This window comes from Cryptomeria japonica, chromosome 4, assembly GCF_030272615.1.
Source record: "Cryptomeria japonica chromosome 4, Sugi_1.0, whole genome shotgun sequence".
In the NCBI taxonomy this organism is placed as follows: Eukaryota; Viridiplantae; Streptophyta; class Pinopsida; order Cupressales; family Cupressaceae; genus Cryptomeria; species Cryptomeria japonica.
Genome location: NC_081408.1, coordinates 454,603,441 through 454,630,366, shown reverse-complemented (window position 1 = coordinate 454,630,366; position 26,926 = coordinate 454,603,441). Strand labels below are relative to the sequence as shown.

The 26,926-nt window shown below is 34.9% G+C and overlaps 1 protein-coding gene across 1 annotated transcript in view; it reads left to right on the top strand.

Moving 5' to 3' along the window:
* The window catches only part of LOC131077380 (outer envelope protein 80, chloroplastic), a 209,407-nt gene that overhangs the window by 18,228 nt on the left and 164,253 nt on the right, over window positions 1–26,926 (top strand). The window contains exons 2-5 of the mRNA XM_058014871.2: window positions 1,334–1,427; window positions 1,655–1,737; window positions 1,959–2,056; window positions 2,227–2,296. Coding sequence (XP_057870854.2) covers window positions 1,334–1,427; window positions 1,655–1,737; window positions 1,959–2,056; window positions 2,227–2,296 — 345 coding nt within the window. The remainder of the gene's footprint in view (window positions 1–1,333; window positions 1,428–1,654; window positions 1,738–1,958; window positions 2,057–2,226; window positions 2,297–26,926) is intronic.

Here is a 26,926-nt window from a genome sequence, read left to right as displayed (position 1 = left end):
CCACCTTTGAGCAACTTCTTGTTTTTTATAATTTTTATACTTTTTCTTGGGCAGGTGTCATCTAACAACTCCTAAAATCTAGTTTGGGATTGTAAATGATTTCAATAAGGACTAGCTGAGGTGTCAATATTGGACAACTTTATATTTATCAATGATATATGAAATATTTCAACCTTACACCTTCGTACTTGCAAGGCTATTCTTTAGTACCATATGGTAGCTTTGATGATTAATTATTATTGGTGAGACCACTAAGAAAATGCTATTTTAGCATGCATCTTTTGTATCTTTCCTTGTTTTAATCTTTATTTCTTTTAGTCTTCTTTCTTCTGAGTATATGATAAATTGATGAGTTGGACAAATTCAGAATTATTGATGATATATGAAATGGTTTACCTACATCTTTATATTTGCAAGTCTCTTCTTTAGTATCCTATCATAGCTTTGATTATCATTTGCGAGACCCACTAATAAGACGTTATTTCAGTATGTATTTTTCCTTGTTTTGAAGTTATTTCTTTTATCTTTACTTTGTATCCGTGTAGGATAGATTTAATGACATTGTGTTCCAAATATTCAAATTTTATTTATTAAATGTCTCCATGTTGGTCTTAGTATGTATTCTCTATTTTCTTCATGATGCCAAAGGAATAAGCTTTTATCTCCGGGTGAAAACAAAAAACCAGTATCTATCCTACATTCCATAAAAAATAAAAGTAAATACTAGAAATATAAATATAAGCTTGAAGGGAGTAGTAATGATATTATTTACTGTTAAAATTGCAATAGCCATGAAAGCCATTTTCAGGTTAAACTTTGTTTGTCATTTAAGTGCTATTTCAAGCCCTGAAAATGCTGCCTCTAAGGAATTTATATTTACAGTTGCTATATCTTGTTCATGTCAATGTAAATTTTTTTGCAAGCTTCATGTGATCACTCTAAATGCCTGGCATTCTCTTTTGTCTTCTTGCCATAGTTGTTTGTAGGCACAGACTGAGCCTCTTTTTTGTACTTGACATGTATGTATGCATGCATTGTTAACGTATATCACTTATTAGAAGAATCTATATTGTGGTACTAATGATGAATTTAGTTAGAAAGTCTTGGTTGTTCAGATTAAGGATAGAGCTTTCCAGATATTTTTGTCTAGTGGAAGCAATCATCAAGGCATGCAAAATACTATTTTGTTACCATAATGACATGATTAACTTGCTTTGGGATCTAACTTCTGGTGGTCCATTTCTAGAGGATGCATAACTTATCATTACTGCATGAGCTTATATTTTGGTTTTAGGCTTCAGAGTCTGATTCAGTCATTTCTATGTGATTCAAGGTAGAACCAAATCAGGAGTTTAAAGGTTTGATATGTGAAGGTGCAAATGTTCTGCCGACAAAGTTTGTGGAGGATGCATTCAAGGATGACTATGGTAGGTGCCTTAAATTAGGCAGTTTCTAGTTTCACTTTTTGTTATGTTTCACCATAACTTGTTAATGAAAAATGTTAGCCCAAAATTTGTAAGGGTGTCCTCATTATATTGTGCTGGGAAAGCCTATTCTACCTCTTCATCCATTTACCTTTTTATCTACTGACAGAAGAAAACCTTGAGAAATAAATCATCAATTTGAGCTGACTTTCTGGTGTCAAGTTGTGCAGGAAAGGTTGTTAACTTTCAGCGCTTGGATAAAGTGCTGAGATCTATCAACAGTTGGTACTCAGATCGAGGTCTTCTTGCAAAGGTAAGCAATCTTTGTTTTGTAAGAGAGGTTCGCTTTATGGTTAGAAATGTAATGAAATTCTGCCCCTTTGAATTGTTTACAGACCATGGTCTTTTAAACCAAAGGATAACTGTACAGAACTATAAAATTTTGATTGCTCTCTTCCTAGTAAACTTGAACTAACTGTTACTGTGTCATCTGATTTTTTATGTTCCACTAATGTTTCTGTATTTGGAACAAAGATTTCAGGCATAGAGATCCTATCTGGTGGAATTTTGTGGTTACAAGTCTCTGAGACAGAAGTGAACAATATCACTATTCAATTCCTTGATAAGAAGACGTAAGTAGCCATTCAAATTTTTTGCCTAGCTAGCATACTTTCCTATCTCTTAGATAAAAGTTAGCGTTTGCAATTATAATAGTTTCAGATTGATTAGATAATGATATACACAGAGACACACCCATTCATTTATCTATAACAGCCATCCCCAATTTAATTTTATGTTACAGTGGTGAGCCAACTGTAGGAAAGACTCGACCGGAGACTCTTCTTCGACAACTGACAACTAGAAGTGGCCAGGTATCTTTGTTATCATTGCCGATCTCTAATTTTGAGGATTTGTTGTATGGAGGAATTCTATAATAAATTGTGGGTGAGATTTGCTACTTAATATTTCATACTCAATAATCTTCAAATGAGCTGGCTTATTAACATGTGAAATGAAGACAGTAATAGAGCAATACTCTTGCTTCTCATTCTGCTTAATTTCACATGTTTATCAATTGGTTAGACATTGAGAGGACTTGTCAGATTTAATGTTTTATAGATGACAATAGTAAATTGCATGCCTCTGAGGGAGTTTATAAGAAAATCAATATGAGTTACAAGCTCCCAAGGTTACCCTAATCAACAATCATGTCTGTTCATGTGAAGTATACCTGCTCATATTATATAATAGCTGTCTCTTTTTAATACTTAGGATTTGGGATTAACAGTCTTCTCTTTGCGCTTGCTTTCAATGTTGATGTAATATTGTAAAGAGAAATGCCTAGTAGCCAGTAATTTATTTTGTCTAGAAGTTCGCTTTGCAGGTATAGGTTTAAGTATAATATTGATTCTAGCTTCTGCTTTCATAACTTTTAAACTTTCATGCAGTCTTGTATTTTTGCTGCTTATGAGCAATCTGGTTGAGATATGCCGCTTTCTATTTTGTCTTCCCCAAAACCTTCAGAACTCCTTTGTTTTCCTTTTACACCGAATTAAGATTTTTCATTATCTGCCTTCAAGAAGGTCTCCTCATTGTGATTGCTTGGTCAGCCCATGCTAAGGATGTGGCAATTTTTTTATTGAAGCATTCATGCAGAAATTATGGTCCATTCATATGGTATTACGACTTTCCTCTTAAAAAAGGGAGCTTCCTTTTTTTTGGCTATAATCTAACAAGCCCAACATTTTTTTTTATCAGTAAATCTGGTTTTTATGGGACCACCCCCAATTATATTACCATCATAGAAAATCTACTTAAGTTCCCTGAACAGGTTATGAGAGCTTTAAACAATAGCATTGGTTGTCCAGCCAGTCGTTAGGCCCTAGTAACAAAACTATATGTTTCTGCTCAAAATGCCCTGTAAAAAAATGGGCCAGACATATCTTCGTTGTTCTTTACAAATACAATTATGACGAAATGGCCATGGTATGATATACTGCCCTATTCTATACAAATAAGATTATACATCATCATTCTTGATTGACCATAGAAACCTCCTTGTCGGAGTTGATGTTCCAAACAAAGGACCAGTCAGCACCTTCGTCACCATCTAACTCCGTGACAGCAATCAGAAATATTATACCCTATTTTGCATTTGCCTTTTTACAACTGAGGTCTGGACAGCAGAAGGTATCCAAGGCTCATTATATGTGTGGGTCAATTGGGGCCATGACCCATCCTTTGGGAGTAGGCCAAGGCCAAGGATAGCCAAGTCCAATAATTTCTTCACCCCTCGAAGCCATTTGAACTTCACCATCTTCTGCATGAATTTCTTGAACATTGCCTTATCCATGTTGCATTCCATTAGAGCCACAAGGAACATAGAGTTAGACACTACATCTGTGTTGACACAGTAGTGATGGGAGGAATTCATGTACAATTCTCCCACTATCATCTCTATGGCAAACAAAACTATTGCAGCTTGTGTTTTGAAGGCACATTTCAGCCTAGCCTTTGTAATGGCACATCTAACACTATTTGCCTTTGCTTCGATGAAAGACATATGATGGTGTCCATTTTTGCAGGTGTTGCGAGCAGGGGAAATGAGGGAGTTGTACCACTTTTAAGGAAGAATTTGCAATTATTATCTTGTATTCTAGCTATTTCAACCATACTGAGCCATAACTTTGCATGTATTACACAATAAGTTGTAATATTTCATCATTGTTTTCAAATTCTATGTGATTGCTAGTTTGTGCACCGTAAAATCATCATTGTTAAAATTTGACAAGTCCATGAATATGTCATTTTGCTTCGAGTCGAGTCGATGGTCATATTTGCCATGTGATTGACCACTTCATTGCCCTTTCGATAGACATGCAACAGCCTTGTAATAATTAAACTGGGATAATAAATCCCTTGCTTCTTGAACCGGTTTATTTAGTTTCCAATTAGCAGTAGTCATATTGCAGTTTGTATTGATGGCATTTAGTGAATCATCTTTGATGTGAATTTGATATTTGTTTATCCTTTTGCAAATTTGGAGGCCTAGGATTGCTGCCTGAAGCTTAGTTTCATTGTTGATTTCGTCCACCTATTTCTTTGTAGCCAAAGCTAGGAGGTTGCCATTGTGATCTCTGACAATGCACTCGACCCTAGACTTACCTAGGTTCCCTTGAGATGCCCCCCAAAGTTAACTTTGACCCACCTAGGATCAGGGGGGATTGATTGAGTGTTAGCTTGTCAATTATGACTAGGGTGGACCCAAAAAATCACATGAACGAGGGGGGACAATGAGGTAAGGTCGATTCTTCCTCATTTCCTTGTCCCAATATGTGAATTTAGAATGATATCTTCTTGCGTTTCTTGCTACATTTTTCACTACCTCTGTGATTGCTGTTTCCACCTTTAGTGTCACCATCTTGTTAGTTAATTCAATGCCTCGGAAATTTTTACTATTTAGTTCCTCCCAATCTCCTAGATTATTAGGGACAGGCTTATTGTCTAGAGACTAATGAAGGTTGCCTTTTTATTCAAAGAAGGCCACATCAGTGGACATTGCCAATTTAGATTTTTTATTGCCTCTTTCCAACAATATTCCGCCATTTCATGATTTAGTAAGACATGATCAACATTTTCCTTTGCCTGTTTGCATAATGGGCATCTATGGGGCCCATAAATTCCTAATTTCTGTAATCGATCACCAATGAGGATTCTTCTTTGTATGGCAATCCAAAAAATGCTCCAGCCTTTAGGAGGCATTTGCTGCTCCAAAGGAGGTGAGAGGGCCAATTTTCTTTCTAGCTACAGCTTCGGCTAGTATGTATCTAATCTTGACATTATATTTACTTGATTTTTCTCCACACCATCTTATATCATCCTCTTTTCTTTATGAATTAATTCTTGTTTGCTCAAGATCTTTATGACTTGTTCTTTTTGTTGCTCTGTGATGGGTAATCCATGTAAAGATTTCCAGTGCCAAGAGGTCTCCCCATTAATCTCTTTCTTCTTTGTGTAATCATCGATAAACCTACTCCAATTGTTAGTCAGGGATGCTTTTGCTTTCTCAAACCTTGGGTTACTAGTGAGGGATTTATGTCTGCCCTAGGAGTCTACCCAAAAGGACTCTTTCCTCGTATTATTGACTTGCCATGTTAATTGCTTGGTTACAAGACTTCTACATGTCATCATAAAGTTCCATATGACCAATCTTGCAGGCGGATTTTCCACTATGAAGATTTGGGAAGGATCCTCCGAGTCCAAATATTTGTGTTGTAGGATTTTAGCCCTTTTTGATTCAAGTTCAAATGCATGTTCTAGATTATTTTTGCTCCCAAGGTGCCCATTGTCTTAGTCCAACACTGCCTGCCACCTTTGGTTTGCACAGTTGTCCCATGCAATGGGAGGGAATCGTGTCTTTTCCGAGGTTCCACTTCAGAAAAAGGTTCTCATTTTCTTTTCTATCAGTTCATCAATTTTTTTTGGGAGTTTCATATAAGACATAGAGAAGGTGGAACTGCGAGTATGACCATTTGTGGTTTTAAAATTCTCCTTGCTGAGGATAGCCACTTCCCTTTCCATGCTTTAAGTATATTTAACAAATTGAACAACATAGAATCCCATTGTTTAGGTCTGTTTGCTCCTTAAGACAGTGGGATGCCCAAAAACCTTCCAGGTAATTGACACTAATTCTTTTTGTTTCCTTTCTTTTGTGTTAAAGAAAAAGATATCAAACTTTTTCCTATTGATTTTTTCTTGACGTGTTGCAGTATTTATCTAATGTTGCTTTTATCATCCTCACCTTGCTTTTGCTTGCACGCCAAACAGCATAGTATCATCTGCAAATTGCTGACATGGGTGATTGCTTCCATGCACTGAGCAATTTTAATTCCTTTCCACTTAATGTTTCTAATGAGCCCAACAGTCCAAAGGAAATAAGATATGAATATTTTATTAAATAAAATAGGAGGAGCATACTTCATTAGAGCATAAAACTGTCCTAGGAAGTAGATTGAGGATAAAGCATATTGTAGGAAAATAGAAAAGGTAAGCAGCCATGAAAATACCATAGATTGTTTTGAAAAATAATAGGAGTAGAAAGGAAGGACAAGCTATTATAGGGAGAGCTTTTCTTTTCATAAATTTGGCAAATTTTCTTTTACAATAATATACTTAATGGTAATAATTAGGGGATTCATTTTGAAAATTGTGCAACATTGGTTGAAATAGTATGTTAATATGCCAAAGATTATTGTTTTGTCTTCATAATTAGGAGTTGTTCACCTAAGAATTTTGATCGTTTCATATGGTGGTGGTGTTAGAATAGAGTTTTGTTGCATGTTTAGGTAGGAAGTAATTTTATTAATAGTTTTCTCTTGATTCCTTATCAAGTTATTGGTTTACGTATATGGTTGCGGGTAAAAGTACTGAAACTTAGTACAACGTGTCAATTTTTTTAACTTTGGTATGGGCATGCAAACATATATATATATATATGTTCAAAATTACAAATTATAAGAATAATGATACTCATAATTGCCAATGAATAGAATATTTAAATACTTGACATTCATGATTTGCAAAAAAATGGAATTACTCAAGTCTCAAAATGTCATTACACAATGAAAATTCAAAATTACAATCAATATTTAATAGTCTTCATATTCTTATTCATCAAAAGCATCAAGGTCAACATTAGGTTCAATTTCGCTTGAGCCACAATTAATTGGAGTGTCACTCCCACTAGCTATGTCATGTGCAAAAGTTGCCTCGTCTATAGAGACTTCACCATAACTATAGAAGCAAACAAATTGACTATAAAAGCATTAAAGTCAACATTTGGTTCAATTTAACTTGAACCACAATGAGTTACAATGCCACTTCCACTAGCGATGAATTGTACAAGCTACCTCATCTAAAGATATTTTCTGGCAAATTGTGCAACAATAATGTCTATGTCAACACTTTCAAGAGTTATATCCCAATTCCTTGTCACCACCTCATTGTAATCAAGTTTCTTATGTAACAAGAGATCCTAATAACTAGAGGGGGTTTGGAAGTGGAGACTCCAATGAGGTTGAGGGACAACACACCTCATGTGGATTTGGGGGCAATGTCCCCAATAGGGTTGAGGGGTAGCACCTCTCGTGGGGGTTTGTGGGCAAAGGCCCTAATGGGGTTGAGGGGTTGTGCCTTTCGTGGGGGTCTAGGGGCAGTGCTCAAAGTGGGGTTTAGGGGTAGCACCCCTCGTGGGGATCAAGGGCAACGCCCATAAAGCATTACTTTTTGCGATATAGGATGGGGTTGAGGGGAAGAGCCATGGCCACCAAGCCCAAATTAAGTCCTTGGAAACCACACAAACCTTAAAAGAGCACACCATTTTCACAATTTTATCATTTAAGGACGAAATTATGAATGCAGGCACTTTTGTTCATAATTTTGTTTTTTATTATAACTTTTGGGGAGCCCTTGGGTTCCTCGATGGGGAACTAGCCCATGACCTGGTCTTGAACCATACCCATACAGGTATGGAGGGACTGAGGGATGGGGTTGAGGAACTTAATAACATAAATTTTTATGTTTGATAAAATTATATTTCATCTCAAGAATTTCATATTTTATTGGGCTTATTTCAATGTTTTCACTTATGTTCATAAAGGTGGTAGTAGAGCTTGTTAATTTTCAATTTGGTTTGTAGATTGAGATTTGATTCATTTTAGAATATGTTTTCTTTTTTGTTGGTCTTGAATTTTTATACCCATTGCTTTTTTAATCTTTTGTTTTGCCATGTACAAACAAGACATTGTGATCCTTTTTTTTGAGATTCAATGGACGTTTTTTTAGTGAATGATTCGAGATTTCATGCCCTCGCCAAAACTAGGTCACTGGTTACATCTATAATTAACCCTAGGTCTGTCCCTAATAAACCCTAGCCGACCAGGGAAAAATAATAACAAATCTGACCTAGTTGACTAATAAATGCAAAGTCGAATGAATTCATTATCTCTGCTGGCTGACCTGATTGAGGTAAATTAAATATATGCTTGCCTAGGGTCAGCTCCTTTGAAAAAAATAGATAAAGGGCATGTATTTAAGAGTGGGGGGGGAGCGATTACCTCTAAGGAGCAGCATAGAATAAATAATCCACTGCAACTAAGGTTAAGGAGGGGGAACGGCGAGGGATACCTCACATGCCACCTCATGAGAATGGGTAAGGACTGCATGAGGCCAAGGGGGACAGTGTTTCCGCCCTTGGGCCTAGGTCAAGGGTCAATTTAGGGGCACTCTATTGCATGTCTCCCCTATGAACCCCATATTGATCAATTAGTGGCATGAGCTAGAAGGGCTCCTCAATCATAAGAGGAGGCAAGGATGGCACTATAGAGGGAAATGGCGTACAAACCCCAATAGGTACACCACCTCATGAGAATGGTTAAGGACCACATGAGGCCAAGGGGGCCTACGGTAGAGGATAGTTGGGGCAGCTTATCATGTCTCATGTAATCATTTAGATTTTTTATGTGTTATAAGTGTATACATTCCTTAGCCCTAGAAATGGAAGTATTCTATGAATTATATCTACATCATTATCTAACTTGGTTGCAGGTTTCGAAGGCAGACTTATCTCATCTTATTCATGAGTAAGGATTATATCTCTAACTATATTATGTTCCTTGTTTCATTTGGATTTGTGAATTTAGGGCAAATTACAAGGTAATCTAGAAAAGGGACATTACACGGGACTATACAAAATTCACAAAACCTATGTCTAGATAGTGGATATATATTGCAATGATGGCCATTTGTATTTTCATATGCCACACCAACTGCTATTTTCCTTCATATTCTCTTTTATTCGACCATGATATATGTAAATCTATCCTTTGGCTTTTGGACCTAATAACTAAGACTCTAAAGACCAAGGGAAGGTTAATTCTAACAAGAAAAAAGCGACGAAGAAATTTACAATAGTAAAAAAATCTCGAGTGTAGTATCCTATACTATTAAAATAATATTGTAATTTTTGGTTATAATGGTCAATTAAATTGTTAGGATATAATCTAGGAATATTCTTTATTCTTTCAGTTGTTGTATGTTTTTCTTAGTTGTCAATCTTATCTTCTTCGCATAAATCATTTGCAACTCTTATTTAAGGAGACTTTCGCTCCTTTGTTAATATCAAAAATCAAATATCTTGGTAATCATTCTCTGTGTCATCACTTTTTGTATGGTATTAGAGCTTAGATTTTGAAGGAACCTTAGGATCGGTGATAGAGAATTTATCAAAAATGGTGCATACGAATTTGTACGGTTTCATAAAGATGTTCCAAGGAAGGAAAATCTCTGATTTTATTCATTGAAGTTTTGGCGAAATTTTCCCATAAATTCTTGGGTATTTTGAAATTTTGGTAACATTTTTTTACATATTCGTGGGTTTATTTTGCTTGAAAATTTCAATTTTTTTTGTTTGTGAAAAATTAACAAGGTTTTAAGAAGTGTTTTGATCGATTTTTTGAATAAAAATGAGCATTTTTTGGTTGACAAATTTGCTCGATCCTTTTCATGCAGCTTATAGTCATTTTTTGCTCAAATTGAATGGTTTTTTTAAAATTAAAATTGCATCTTTTTTTCCTTTTGGAACTGTGCGATGGCTTGGAAAACAAATTTGAAGGATCTTTTCACTTGTTTCTGGCATCTTTTTGTAGACAACTCGTTTTCTGAAGCCATGCGAGTTATTTTTGATGATTTTCAAACAAATTGTGTAGCTGGTCGACAGGTTTTTTTTTTCAGATTTTGATGGGTTTTTTTTCCAAAAATCGTGACTTTCGTGGCTTTCTAATGTATCGAAGTCATGTGGCTAGGGCAAAGTGAAGTTTTTCTTGGGAGCAATGACCACAATGATGGAAACAAATCATGGAGCTGGTTGACAGGTTTTTTCCCACATTTTTGTGGGTTTTCTGATGTCTTTCTATTCATGTGACATCTTTCCAAAAAATCATTACTTTTGTGACTTTCTGATGCATTGAAAACACGTGGCTAGGGCAAAATGAAGTTTTTTCTTGGGCAAGACAACAATAGTGATGTTCAATGTTATATTTTTTGTTTTTTAATATAAAATCAAGGGTTTTCTAGACTTTTTTTGAGCATGACTGAAACAAGGTTTGGCAATTTCTCCTACAAAAATGTGTATTCCTGTAGTGTTTTTTGGACAGCTTAAGAAAAAATGTGTTCTTTGGACGGCTAGGGTTTTGTCTTAGTTTACAAACATTTTTTGGGGATATTTTCTACAAAAGTTGTGGGTACAACATCTAGGGTTTTGAACTATTTTTTCTAGAAAATAGTGGTGTTTTCAATCATTTTATGACTTAAAAAAAAGCATGGGCATTCAAATTTTTTTGCAATTTTTTCAGTAATTTTTATTTTAGATTTTTTTTTTGATTATTTGACAAAATTGAGGATTTTATCTTGCTGTTTGGGTTTTGGCAAATTTTTTCCTAATTTTGTTTTGAAGTCTTCTTTTCAAATCAATAGGTTTCTTGTTTTTTGTATTTTTGGAGTACAAGAGGGATGGCTTCATAGACCAACATCACGTTGGAAGGCAACCAAAACTTCACTAGCAAAAATTGCATACCTAGAAATAGAGGATGCTCACTATTTTTGATTATAGGTGCCTTGATTGGATAGACTTTGGTATTGACACCTCACCAATAATTGTACGTAAAGACCTTGACAAGTACGATGACTGTATTTCATGAAGCAATTACGCTCATTGAGTTATCCATCACAAATGAAATGTTGCTGCAGGTTCCTTCATGCAAATCTTATACGGAGATTTGGACACACCTGTGAGATCTACACAAGAAGTTAGATAAAGGTAGGGCATTATTCTTGAAGAATATGTTGTTCTTGATCATGATGGATAGGAAGATGTCTTTGTAGGATCATTTGATGAAGATCAAAGACATTTGTGATTAGTTAGCAGCTATTGGTTGCACAATGGAAGAAGACATGGTGGTCATAACATTGAAAATCTTATTGCTACCTTATGAGCATTTCATAGGAACATTCAACCAATGTTGACCAGAAGTTTGATGACATATGCAACAAACTCTAACAAAAAGACAAATGGAAGAAGCAGTTTGGTAGCAACAATGATTCACTAAGTGTGGAACAAGCCTTTGTAGCCATGGGCAAGGGCAAAGGCAAGTGGCCCCAGAAGAAAGGTCAAGGACAAAATGAAGACACTTAAAAGAATCTTGAGTCCATCACATGTAAATTTGGTCACATGAAAAGGTTTTGTAGAAAGAGGTTGGCTGATTAGCATCCTACTAGGGAGGGTATCCACTGGAGGCTCATGTTGCAAATCAATTTGAGCAGAGTTAGCCTTCTATGCTTTTTGACGATTAGATCATTTCAAGTTTTTGGGTTTGGCTTGGTTTAGTTAACAATTGAACATTAAGGGGGAGTGTTCAAATAATATTGCAATATTTAGTTATAATGATCAATTAAGTTGTTAGGATAGACATGAGGAATATTCTTTATTCTTGTAGTTGTCATCTGCTTTTTCTTAGTTGTCAATCTTATCCTTTTTGGATAAATCGTTTGTAACTCTTATTTAAGGAAATTTTCACTCCTTTTTTAATGTCGACTATAAAAAATATGAAATATCTTAGTAATCATTCTTTGTGTCATTACTTTTTGTTTTATATACCATATTGAGTGATTGATGCTGAAATATATGTTGGAGATCATTAATTAATGTTTTTTTGGATTGCTCACAATGTCTAGTGTCCTTAAGCTACATTATTGGGTATGGGGGTTAGGGGCTAGGTGTTGGTGTAGGTTCGGCCCGGGTCTGGGTATGGTCCGGGTGTGGGTTTGGCTACGCACCAGGTTTGGCACCTAGGTTATCTCAAACAATCAGTATTGCTGGTGAGGCCAGATAACTTGGAATTGAAGGATCTTAAACTGGATGATTTGCAATTGCTCGGGGCATCTAGATCAAACTTTGGAATTGCTTTGCGTCTTAACATTTTACATTTTACTTGATTGATTTCAACCTAGTGAATTTTAAACATAAGCCTTAGGTCGAGTTTCTAGCAACTAAGAATTATTTTAAACTAAACTCTTTGTTGCATCACTCTTCAGGAATGACCATAAGAAATGGCCGACATACAAATGATACAAAAGTAGAAGAAAACTCAGAAATGGCCGATAGACGAATGATAGTCACATTTTTTCATCTATAACTATAAGACTATACTTTAAGAGTTATATTTTTATGTCAAATTTAATTTTAATTTCCTATTTAATATAATGTTTTTTTTTATTTACATATATTTCTGCATGTTTATTATTTATTGATTTTTTTTTAATATATAGTAATATATATTATGTATCAATATATAGTTTTATTAAATATATAATAACATTATGAATATTTATATTTAATATTTTACATATATATTATGTATTAAATAAAATTATATATATATATATATCCTTGTGACTTAAGATTGTTAGGGCAGTGGGAATCTAATTAACTTTTGGTAACTTGGGTATCAGGATCAGCTATGTTGTAACTTTTTGCTCCAGCATTGGGCAAATTTATTATATTAACAATTCTTTTACATGTAAGGAAAGAAATGCACTAGGTTTGCAATTCATTGCTTATTTGTTGGTATTTATTAAGTATTGTACTAAAAGAAGGGTAATAAGAAGTCCTCTTGTAATGTCCCCAATTCAGTTAATTTAAGATATATGATTAAAATAAAATTTAATTAAAGATTTTTTAAACTTATTAAAAAAACAATTAATTACAAGCATGATATCAAGAAGCCGCCAATACATCTTGATTGATAGCAATATCACTGTCTGTCATCATCTATATTCTCTAGATAACTATGATGAAGACATTCAACAACGATTTGAATATAATCGAATTGTAAAGAATCATATTCCATGACCTTCGATGAACTTTATAGCCATATCTCTAAAAGCTGCCGAAGACTCCTTATTGGAAATAGGTAAAAGTCGATATAGTTATTCGATTAATTAAGAGTATATGTGGCAGCGACGCAATCTATCAAGGATGACGGTAATCACCTTGTGAAGAGTTGAAATATTACTGTCCGCAATATTATATCTCCCTCTACAATGAAAAATGTCCATATTCTAGCACAGCGATAATAAGACATTGAGATGGCCTATCCTCAATCAATTACAAATTGCTCAATGGCGTTCTTAATTGTTAAAATAATATTAATATCTTCTATAATGGTCATCTTCTATTTTTAGTGGTCATCTTCTATTTTAAGTTGTCGACTTATTTAGCTTGTTAAGTTAGCTTTTAAGCTTTATTTAGCATTTAGCTTTTTCTTTTTAGTTAATTAGCTTTTAAGCTTAATTTAGCTTTCACGCTTAATTTAGCGTTTTGCTCTTTAATCTTTTACTTTAACGTTATGTTCTAATTATAGAACATCGTCTTGTAACCTCTATATATACGTGTGTATATCGTTCAATGTAATTATCCGATTATTGAATCATTCATTCGATTTATTTTTCATCGTATCAGAGCATGGAAATTAAAATTTTTGAAAGTTTTTGTTATTAAAATTTTTCGAAGTTTTTATTGAAGAGATTTTTTTAAAATTGTTTTTTTTTAAAAAAAAAAAAAAGAGTAGGTTCTTTTTTCTCTTCTTGGGTGGATTTTTTTTTGCAAGTTGAAAATTTTCCTAAGGTTTTTGCAATTTTTGACTAGGGTTTTGACCCTTCAGTTCAAGTCAAAATTTTATTCTGGTTCCATATTCTTGGTGGGTTTTTCGAGACCTCAACTGGGTCGTCATCAGAGTTTTTTGGGTGCATCGTTTTCCGTGCCTCAATTTTTGAGCCGTCGGATTTGCATTCTATTTTCAGACTTTTGGTCGGTTTTTCGAGAGCTTTTTTGGGTTGGTCTCATATTTTTATGGGTGCCTCGTTTTCCATGCCTTGAATTTTGTGCCAATGAATTTGCCTTGGAATTTAAAAACAGTTCGCAATTTTTGCTAATTTTGTGGATGTTGGGAATTTTGCTGTTTTTTGGGCACTGTTTATGCTGTTTTAAGTTTACAATTTTTTTTTTCATTTATGGGTTTCTTCCAAACCTCAAAATTTGCGCCTTGGAATTCGTGCCAGAATTCTCCTATAGGGTCTCAGTTTTCTCAGCAGCTGCTTCTATTTTGATTTTTAATCAGAATCTTCTGTCTCATTCTTTGTGCCTTCACTAGGTTGACCACGTTCAACCTCAGTTTCTGTGATGGCATCTTTGACCAACATCATGTTGGAACACAGTCAGAAGTTCAACGACTTCATCTACAACACCTGGAAACATCGCATGTTATCGATCTTTGAGTAGCGTTGCCTTGATCAACTTGTTTTGGGCAAGGAATCTCGTCCTACAACAACAGGCGATTATCAAGACAAACATGGTGTGAAGAATCGAGAGGCTGTCATGCTTATCAAAATCTTCGTCACAGATGATCAACTCCCACAGGTGCCTTCAGGGAAAACAGCAAAAGAGATCTGGGATCTCTTGAAGGATCTTCATGAAACGTCCGACAAGAGTCGAGCTTTCTTTCTGAAGAATATGTTGTTTTCTATCATGATGGATGAGAAGTCATCTGTCTAGGCACATCTCACGAAGATCAAGGAGATCCGTGACCAGTTGGAAGCTATAGGCCGAACCATGGTGGAAGAGGATATGGTAGTGATCATGCTGAAAAGCCTTCCCAGATCCTACGAGCATTTCATTGATACTCTCAATATCTCATCTACTAGTGTTGATTTGAAGTTTCCTGATCTCTGCAACAAGCTTCTACAGCAGGATCGATGGAAGAAACAGTTTGGAAGCAATGCTAGTTCGTCCATTGAACAAGCCTTCACAGATGAAGTTTTGGATAAGAACAAGGGTAAAGGTCAGTCCTTCCAGCAAAAGGGGCAAGGTCAATAGACGTAGTCTTCGAAGAAGAAAAGTGTACAGTGTAACTACTGTCACCAGTTTGGCCATATGAAGAAAGATTGCAGGAAATTGTTAGCATCCGTGCAATCTAGGTTGGGAGGGTCTCAGGAACAAGAGAAGGTTCATGTTGCAGAGCATTTTGGAGAGGAGTCAGCCTTCTATGCTTTGTGATAAGTAAATTTCCTGTTTGGTTGGTTTTCACATTTTTTTCCTCAAAAATTGTTCGCAGGGTTTCGAATTTTTTTCCTTAAAAATTATTATCTATAATCCACAAATCTTGCGTGGGATTTCTAGGTTTTCACATTTTTTCTTCAAAAATTGTTTGCTGGTTTTTACAATTTTTTCCTCAAAAATCATTTGTAATACGCGAAGTTCGCATGGGATTTGTGATTCGCGAAGTTCTTTGGTTTTGATTGCTTTTTCTCCTCAAAAATCAAGCTTTGTTGCAGTCAGTTTGGGTCGCACCTGCCAAGGCGAACATTTGCAACCGTGGTATTTTGCAGTCAGTTTTGGAGTTGGTACTCTTCTGCAAAAGTGTTTGCTGATTTTTTCCTCAAAGCCATTGTTTCATGCTTCAGTAATTCGTGTGTGCCAGATCTCTAATTCGCGTGTGAAGGCTACATTCGCTTGGGTGGCTTTTGGTACTCTTGGTCATTTACATTCTGCAGATCCTGGGAGGGTCTCTGTAGCAGCAGAGTGTTCTTTGCATCTGTGATCATAGCACTTGTAGTATTTTCTGTAGGGTATTGAGTACGATGACCATTAGGGAGGGTGTTAAAATAATATTAATATCTTCAATAATGGTCATCTTCTATTTTTAGTGGTCATCTTCTATTTTAAGTTGTCGACTTATTTAGCTTGTTAAGTTAGCTTTTTATTATGTAATTAGCTTTTAAGCTTTATTTAGCATTTAGCTTTTTAGTTAATTAGCTTTTAAGCTTTATTTAGCATTTAGATTTTTCTTTTTAGTTAATTAGCTTTTAAGTTTAATTTAGCTTTCACACTTAATTTAGCGTTTAGCTCTTTAATCTTTTATTTTAATGTTATTTTCTAATTATAGAACATCGTCTTGTAACTTCTATATATACGTGTGTATATCGTTCAATGTAATTATCCGATTATTGAATCATTCATTCAATTTATTTTTCATTAATCAGGAGGCACAAATAATTCATAAGTTAGCACGACAAATAAATAAGACTTGAGAGAAGACAAATGATGTGGACATCGATACTCTAAGAATCGATGAATATTATGGACAAGAACAATGCGCTTTATTTAAAGCGATATTTATTTCCTTGATGTCTTAGGGTGGAGAAGATAACAGTCAGCGAAAATGAATTTCACAATAGGGCCAAAGGATTGTTTTGAAGAAGCAATGGTTAGTTCCCAAGAAGCCTATGTTAAAACATAAACTAATGCCCTTATCAACGATTAGTAATTATGAATGGGTGCAAACCCAATTGGGATTAAGGCAGTGATTAAAAGATTTATGTAATGATGCAAGTATGAAAGGGCATGCGATGTGTCTTTCACCAAGTGTCTTATCATTCCACAAATAAGATATAAAAGGCATTTACAATCTCTCAAACATGGATTATCAATCCCGAAAACTTTACTCTTCTAAAATAGAGCTATGATAATATTGTTGGGTTTCCTTATATATCCTCACTGCAATTACTATCTGATGCGAACTATTGAAGATCAATTCAAAGTCAAACCAAAATTAAAATCAATGTTAAAGAGATAGCACAACTGTGTGGCTAAGGAGTGATTTGTATAAATCCTGAAGTAGTGCGATTAAGGTGGATGTTAATCTCTTTGGGTATATCACATGGGATAGCTCAGACTAAGCAAGCGACTTCCAGTCCAGAATCGGATTGGTACACTATTAGTTCTTGTATTCATTCAGATCTTCTCTATCGGGTCAGGGCCAGTAACATATCACCATCAGATATATCAGATACAATAAGTATTGTTGCCAGCAATAAGAAGGAATCGATTGCATAAATGAAAAGATTAATACCATACACCACACTCAGTATCAGTGTTGCTATTGTTAATGTTTGCGTATGCTTAAGGAGATTTTATTTATTTCTCCGATGGTTGTCTTTTCGTTTTGCTGTTCCTTGTTCGGCAATTAGCTGGAAGTATTCTGTCTCCGATCTGTATGTGAGCTGGCAGCAGTTACTTCTTCGTGGATTTCTTCCGTTGAAGTTCTTTGGCTCTTTGTGTATGTCGGTTGTGTAACTGACATCTTCTTTTGGTGTTTGGCCTTCTGTCTTTCTTCTTCGTGAGCTATATTGGGTCGTGTTATGTGTGTTATATATATGTCGAGGAATGTGAAGTTTAGGGTGATTGATATTTTGATGTATTTGATGATTATCGATGAAAAGCTCAAGACTTTGCTGCTGTGACCTTGCATCATCTTCGATCTTCTGATATAATTATTATGTTTAGCTGAGATCATCTGTGTGTGAGGATTTGATCTCTTAAGTTCTGTACACAATTTGTCCATTCAATAAAATATTTTTTGTGTGGCTAGGTTTTTCACCCTCAGGTGGAAGGTTTTCCCAAGATAAATTCTGTGTATCTTGTTCTTGTGAGATTTTCTAAGTTTCAGATTTATGTTTCTAGTTCTAACATTAACATGGTATCAGAGTGAGTCTGAGGTTGTCTCCCTAATAGGAGGCCTCAGGATTCTGGGAGGGTTGCTTGTTTATTGTTTGGTGTTGTTCGATCTATGTTTTCTGAAGACAATGCCATTCTCTAAGCTTTGAATTTCTTGAGCAGCCTTGCAAAACACAATGGGATCTCTGTAGCGCGATTGATCTGAGGGTATCGCATCATGTGAGGTCCACTTTATTGTTTTGGAAGGACAAGATCACGGCTTCTTTGTGTCGTTGCTCTTATCTAGCATCTGCATCCTATCAACTTGTAGTGATCACTTATCACATTGTTGTCATTGCTATTGTCTGCAATCTCTGTCTTGTTCAAAGGAGAGAATACTCAGTATGTGGTGTATTTGAGCAGACCTTGATGCATACCAAAAGATTCCTGATATAAAGAGCAATGCTGGAGGAGTCTTATGAGAAGATAAGACTCAGCTATAGGACTAACTCAATGGGAACCGACAATAAAGAGGTGAAGGCTACACATGTTCTAGGTCCCAGGATCGTGATCTTTTCAACTTCAGAGGGAGCCTGACATTTCAGCTTCAGAGGGAGCTTGACATCCAGCTTCAGAAGGAGCCTGTCATTTCATTAGAGGCAACCTTGGATGAGGAGGTCAGAAGGTTGGTATCAGGGAGCCACATCATCATGAAAGCCCTTGTAATGCATTTTTCTTTGTGATGGAGAAATTTGAGGTGAAAGCCCTTGTAATGCATTTTTCTCTGTGATGGAGAAATTTGAGGTGCAAGCCCTTGTTAATGCATTCTTCTCTGCTAGAGAAGTTTGAGGTGAAAGCCCTTGTTCCACCCTCTGGGAGTAGCCATGGTGGATGTCATGTTGAGAGACTCCATGACAACATCACGTTGAGTGACTCCATGATGAGAGCTTGTGTTTATTTCACTCATGGGAGTAGCCATGGTGAACATCATGTTGAGTGAATCCATGATGCTATCACGTTGAGAGAATCCGTGATAAAATGTTGCTTTTTACACATATGGGTGTAGCCATTGTGTTTGTCATGTTGAGAGACTCTATGACTTGAAAATCAGAAAACAATATCTCCTTTGCTAAGAGGGAGTGTAAATGTTTGCGTATGCTTCAGGAGATTTTATTTATTTCTTTGATGGTTGTCTTTCCGTTTTGCTGTTCCTTGTTCGGCGATTAGCTGGAAGTATCCCGTCTTCAATCTGTATGTGAGCTGGCAGCAGCTACTTCTTCGTGGATTTCTTCCGTTGAAGTTCTTTGGCTCTTTGTGTATGTCCGTTGTGTAACTGACATCTTCTTTTGGTGTTTGGCCTTTAGTCTTTCTTCTTCGTGAGCTATATTGGGTTGTGTTATGTGTTATGTATATGCCGAGGGATGTGAAGTTTAGGGTGATCGATATTCTGATGTATTTGATGATTATCGATGAAAAGCTCAGGACTTTGCTGCTGTGACCTTGCATCATCTTCAGTCTTCTGATATAATTATTATGTTCAGCTGAGATCATCTGTGTGTGAGGATTTGATCTCTTTAGTTCTGTACAGAATTTGTGCATTCAATAAAATATTTTTTGTGTGGCTGGGTTTTTCACCCTCAGGTGGAGGGTTTTCCTAGGATAAATTCTGTGTATCTTGTTCTTGTGAGATTTTCTAAGTTTCAGATTTCTGTGTCTTATGTTTTTGGTTCTAACATTAACAGCTATCATGAGTGGAAAAAGTCTATTGCCTAATTCCTCTTGATATATCAGGAAAAGCAAGTGTCTCTACTTGTACATGTGTTAGAACACTATATGACCCTTTATGACACCATATGATGCCTTATGACACCATATGACTCATTAGGACATCATACTGTCCTAAGGGGTCATATGGTGCCATAAGGCGTCATGTCGTGTAATAGGATGTTAAAAGGGGTCACATGGTGTTGTTAGGGGTCATATGGTGTCCTACCCCACGCATGTGTTAAAACACCATATGACCTCTTAGGACACCATACGATAGCTATATATATATATATATATATATATATATAGCTTATGACAGATTGGAATAACTGTGCATAATTCCTAGGGTTATATCAGGTGTTACCATTAATCATAATTGAAGGAAGGAATACCACGTGGGGGGGTCTTTGATTTGACAGAGATATCAGAATTTAAGAAAAAGGACTTCAGTAGATATTCAGATTTATTAGTATTGAAATAGCTTGCCAAAGTGCTTTGTGGCCCCACACAATAATCCTATAATTAAAGAATTCTCAAACAATTCTCAAACAGTGTTTGCAGCAATTAGAAAGGTTTGGAGATTCCACAATTATTATTGTGTTTTTAGCAGCAGCTCCACTAAGGGGAATGGGACCCACTTGGAAGCCTTTTGAATATGGATTGTGGTTTTTATTTTAGCCCCACTTAAGCTTTACAGATTATTGGTTGTGATTTAAGCAATCAGCATTACCAAAAGGTCAACAATGGTCTGAGAGGAGTCAACAACGTGTTGAAGATTGAAGATTTTTGTTTGGGAAAATTATTTGTGTTTTCTACCCATTCTCCACTAATTGCGAGATACCAATCAGATGGTCTAAGGGGATGTTTACAATATAGAAACACATATCTCAAATAAGAGAATCTATCAAGATAAGTACTACTTTCGCAAACTAGCCTTAAAACTTTAAGTTGAATATTATAATGAAATATATTTAATTTTGATAAAATTATATTTATTATTGTATTACAACTCACTTTAAGTAAGGATTGTTGTTTCAGGACTAAATCAAGGAGAATTCCGAATGGGAGCATTTCACCTCTTCCCATGTGTACGTTGTTCATAATGTTGGCTATTAAGTGAGAAGAGAAAGCCCATTACACAAATGAAACAAAGATAATTGGCACAGGGAATAAGACCTTGATATTGATGTAGTGCTTTTAACCAATGCCAATCAAAATAAGTGAGGCATATAAACTGTATTAAAACTTAGTAATTACATCATTTGAGATCCAGGGTCAAACCTTAATTTGGAAGTTTTTCAGATCAAGGTTGACATATCAACTCTTATAATAGCATAGATCCAAGGTGGTACGTAAATAGCCAGCTAGGTCATTAATAGTACCAAAATTAATAGTCAGATAGCACCGAAAACTGTTTTTACCAAGCCATAGTACTACCATCAATAACACCTGGATATGTAATAACTTGGCAAGGTATTAGCTTAAATCCCAATAATTTTTCTGCAATCAACTCAATTTTACTCTTTTTGATCTCCTAGTTCCTAGAATGGGAAAGGTGAGAGCATATGTTTTAATGAGGATAGAAGAAAATTAATTGAAAAGTGTTGGCGGCAAGCTGACCAACTTGCAATTTAAAATAATCATACAATTTCTCTAGCCAACTGGCAAATAGTGAGTGCAAATGAAGTTGCATCAATGCCAAAATGGCTGATTAACTCACCTGATTCCAATTCATGCAATGCAGGGCGGAGAATGATAAAAAATAAATGGGATCTAGCTGTATTACTGTCCAAGGATGTATTACAATGGAAGAACATTCACTGGCGGTACAACCTTCTAGTATTCCAATGAAAAAGATAGGAAACAGTTATTTTCCTTAACAGTTACATTCAAACATTTTGTCAAGTATTCATCTATCATTCTGAATTTGAGAGCATTTTGTCAAACAGTTAGCTAGCAAATTGAAACACATAAAATATTTTCTTGGATTAAGTGATGATCAACTGTTGTAGTTGGGTCAAATAGTCTGATATATTGCTTCCTTGCTATTGTTGGACTATAATGTGCTGATTAAAATCTGAAATAAACTCAAATCTTCATGATGCCCCTCTTTGTCTTTATATTGAAGATCTGATTACCGCACTTGTAACATTAAAATCTACACTTTAGAAGTTGGTGCTGCTCAATTGATGTCTGAACAACTCTTCTTATCACCTTTAGTGAAAGTCCCAAGTTGAAATAGCCTAAAATACTGATTTTTGCACTTCTCAATGCTGTATGGTCATTGAAATCAAAGAAGCAAAAAACCCCCCAAAATCGCGACTATACGTGATTAATCGCGGATCCGCCAGCTTGCCGATTTTTTCCCTTAATAAATCGCAATTTTATGGTCAACATTTTTCAACGGTTAGTTCGTGATTAAATCGCGTTTTAGTCGGCTAAAAAATCACATTTAATCGGTGAAAGAAAGGCAAACCCTAAAAAAACCTTGCGCGATGTCTCTTAAATATGGTCGAGCAGGAGGAAGGAAGAGCTGACGTGAAGAAAGAGCTACACCTGCGACAACGGAGTCGGGTCACGAAGTGAAAAAGTCTGGCCTTTGCAATTCTCATTTGAAATATATTTTGTCAACATTAAGAATATTAATAGAGTAGGCATTACTTTGTGTCGGGGAGATTCAATATGGCCTTCAAACCTTAAATAATATTTATGTTTAAAATATTTTTTTCATATACATTTTTTATTAAAACATTCAATTTTGCTTTTATCGGATCTTTATTTTTATAATCTTTTTAATTTTATTATTGATTTCATTTTTCAATTTTTTTTTTATCATATCTTTATTTTTAGAGATTATTGTTTACTTATTATATATTTTTTTAATAAAATTAAAAAATATTTTTATTTTTGTGTATAATTTAGGGAATCAATACAAAAATTATTTATTTTGGGATCCATTTTTATATAAACAATTAATATATTGACTCGAATACATCTTTTATTTGAACTCTTTTTTAAGATTAAACAGATCTATATTCAATCTCTATATAAATAACATAACGAATTATTTTATAACTTTCTAAAATTAATATAACTCAACTTTCTATTTCTTAGATTTAACTTTTAACATTATTATAATTGTTCTATATACCTATTCTTTAAATCATGCTATAGGTGTAGTCTTTTTTACATGCTATGATTAACTGTAAAGTCAAAATGTTTTACTGTTAAAGAATAAGTCTTCCTCACCAATTTTTTTTTTTCTTCAACAATAGTAAATATTCATAAAATTTAAAAGATATCCAAATAGAGGTTACTTGGTTATCATTGTGAAATAAATTTATTTTCTTGATTATAATCTTCTCTAATTAATAAAATAAATATATATGAACTTTATAGTCTTGCACTTGCTAGCAACTTAGTGTCTGCCATAGGTCAAATTGATAACACTTTGTACACTAGATTTGACATGAAGTAACAATAGCAGAAAATTTTCCATGTTCTTCTACATGGGCAAAAACAAGAACTATAGTGGAAGACGAGCCAATTGACCTCGACAAGATTGATCAAGAGTTTGAGAGGATTGATGTTGATGATGATGATGATGATTTGCTTGAGCTTGATGATTTTGATATCATGGGGGAAGCTAACCTGGATCTTGAATGGATTGAACGAACTCAGACACACTCTAACCCAGGAGCTTCATCATCATTGGTTACATTTGATTTTTTGGAGCCTTGTACTTAGTTTATAGGTTGACTTTGTACAAAGTTACAAACTATATTGTAATTGACATTTTGACAGCTATCACCATCTAGTTATTATTTATATTGTGGTATGTTTCATGCAATGTAATCAGCAATATGAATAGTAATAACGAAAATTTATTTTCTACAATTCATGTGTCGAAGTCTCTATTTTATCTACTTACAATATCTCTATGCTAAGGAAATGCCCTTAAATATAGAAAAAGGATAGTTTTTGATCATTTTTCTACAATTTTTTACATTTTTTTATAAATCTGATTTTTTCCCGATTTATTTCCGATTTTTTCAAAAAATCTTATACTTTTGGTTTGCCGATTAATTGCTCAAGCGATTAATGCTTCTTTGATTGAAATACCAGTACACACAAAATCAAATTCACACATCACACTCTTATTTTCTTACTTTTTCGGAATATATAAATCACACTAAACATTGAATCCATATGAAACACCAAGAATCTCTGCAAACCCAAAATTCTGAAAACCACAAACCACAACCAAATACCCATTGAATCTAAAACTCAATTTGCAATTTTCAACACAATTGTTATTCCTGCATGAAAGCACTTGAAATGGAATGAGGGTCATTACTTTTTCGAAAAAATGTTATTTTTTTCCTCATTAAGTATAACACTTTGCCTTTTCATTGCTTTTTCATTACTTTTCTGAAAAAGTATTTTTCCCTTAATAAAATAACATAAAGCGTCTTTATGACCACTTTTCAGCACCTTGAGCCTAGCAACACTCTATCTGCACACTTAAGCACCTTCTTAAATAATAAACTATAAGTTGTCATTTAATTTAATTTTTTTGACAACTGTAATATTTAATTGTTGAATTAATTTTCCTTTTAAATCATCCCAAGGTCTTACAAATTGTTTTAAAATAAACTAATTAAATTGCCTTGATAATTCCACCAACTTCTTAAGTTCATAGGACTTTAGTCCATAGAAAGTTGGTGCTATCCAAGGATGATGGACTTCTCTTAGAAGTTTGGATTGCTTCTTGAATGTCAGATTTGCACATGGAAAGTACCATTGTTTACATATTGGTTCTAGGAACTTGTTGCTGCTATTAGAATTTCTTTTTGAAAAAGATGATGCTGTCAGAATTTTTTTCCAAGAAAGCTAACACTATGTAAGAAAGTTGTAGTTTACAAGAATTTTAGTATGGATTAGAAAAGGGGACATTACAAGATAACCTTGCATATATAAATACTAACAATATGATTACCATCACTATATCTATCAGATTAGCTAGAGCTAATATGTTCAAATTGTTGGCATCATACTAACTACCATATTGCTTTCACCAAAATTATAATTCTACGATAGTTGGAAGATTTCCTTCTAGCCTTCGATGCATGCACAATCACATTGTCATCTTGCTGCTTATTCTCCACTGGCAGTAGCTTTTGTGTTGCAATTCCTACTTAAATGAGAGGAAGGCCAACTGCAATGGCCATGGATGTAGTAATTTAGATTCTCTTGTTAACTTTATATGCTTGAATATCTTCTGAAAGGATTGGTGGGCGTAACTCCTCAACACCATCATATCCTTCTTTGAAGATTGTAAGCTATTCAAGAATAACGACTTCTTGGTTTACATTGGTTTCGTCATGTCATGGATTTGATTCCTTAGGGAGAAAATATATTTAAATTGTTTGGCCATGTGACCAATAGTGATACCTTGTCTATCATGAATTGAAGAGATAGATCTCCTTCCTTGCAAGTTTTCACAAGTACAATTTCTTACCTTCTCACCATCCGTCTTCATCGAGTAAGAAGAATCTAATCATTGCTGGTTCACAAACATTTGGTTCAAAGATGTTAACAAACTATAATTGGTTTTAAAGCTGAGGAAGTTGCAAACTATGTGGCACCTATTGACTCAAGTTGTTTCACATTGATGTAATCTCTCATCAAGGTAACTTGTCAAGGGTTATTGTAAATGTATTTGAAGATGTTCTAGTGTATTCCACCATAGATTTCGCTCATCAAGTTTCTCTGTGTCCTCCAATAGTGGATCAAGGCAATGGGGAGTGCAAAGGGGTCAGAAATGTGTTGGTTACCCCTCCTCAAGTAGTCTTTCTTTTGCTACATATGCTACAGCATAATTTGTTACAACTTGTACCAAATTTTCTATATCAACCTTTAACCGGATTCAAATTCTTTGCATTCTTGACTTTGTTAATGGCATTAACGGACCTTAGGGACACCATTTCACCATTGGAAGTAACTAGAAAGTTATGAGTGTGTTTTTTTCCATTTGTCAACTCATTTGATAATATGGTTCATCCATAGTTTGGTCAATGCTTATTTTCTTTTCCACAATTTCTTTGTATTTGCCATTGCTTTCTTGGAGCAATGACCCACTTTTGTCATGTGGAGAAGGTGCTTTGTTCCCTTTCTTTGCAACGGTCTAAATTTTTTTTCCTCCTTTTCTTTTTTTTTTTCGAGGGGGAATCAGCGGTGGCAACCCAACGATTTGGAGCTTCTCTCAGAGTTCACCTTGCATCATTGTTCTATTAGAATAATATTCTTTATTGTTACTTGATGGTCAATTATGTAAATATTGTAAAATTAGTTTCTTTCTATTTTTTACGATTGTTTCTTTTTAGAAACATCATTGTTGTAATTCTTTATAATGATCTTTCTCATCATTTGTTAATACAATTAAATTTTTACCGGTTACTTCTTAGTAATATGGTATTAGAGCCTGATTAAAAATTTTGGAATTTTTTTCAAAGTTTTTTTTTGATCTTCGGGCTTGTGTTCGTCTAGTTTTTTTGACACTTGTGTGTTCGTGCTTCTGCATTGAGGGTCTTTTGAAAAATTTTGGCTCGCGATTTTCTCTGTTTGGTGGCATTTTCCCGCCCGTCGTGTTCACCTTTGATTTTTGTTTAAGAAAGTATGCCCACATCTTAAGACTGAAATCATCAACAAAAAGTAAGAAATACTTGCACCCAGTAACAGAAGGAGTATTCATTGGACCACACCATAGACTCCTCAGCAAAATGGCATTGTAGAACATCGCAACCTCACCATTACAAAAATGGCTAGGTCTGTGTTGGAACGCAAAAATGTTCCTAAGAAGTATTAGGCAGAAGTAGTGTTTATTGTAGTCTATCTCCTTAATAGGTCTCCCACTCATGCTGTTAAAGGGAAGACTCTTGAGGAAGCTTGGACTGGTCGCAAACCCAGGATCAATCATCTGAAAGTTTTTGGCTCCTTAGCATATGTATGGATTCCAAATGCCAAGCGCTCTAAGTTGGATTCCAAGAGATAGAAGCTTATGTTTACAGGGTACAGTGACAACCATAAGGCTTACCGATTGATTGATGTAGACACTGATCGTCTCATC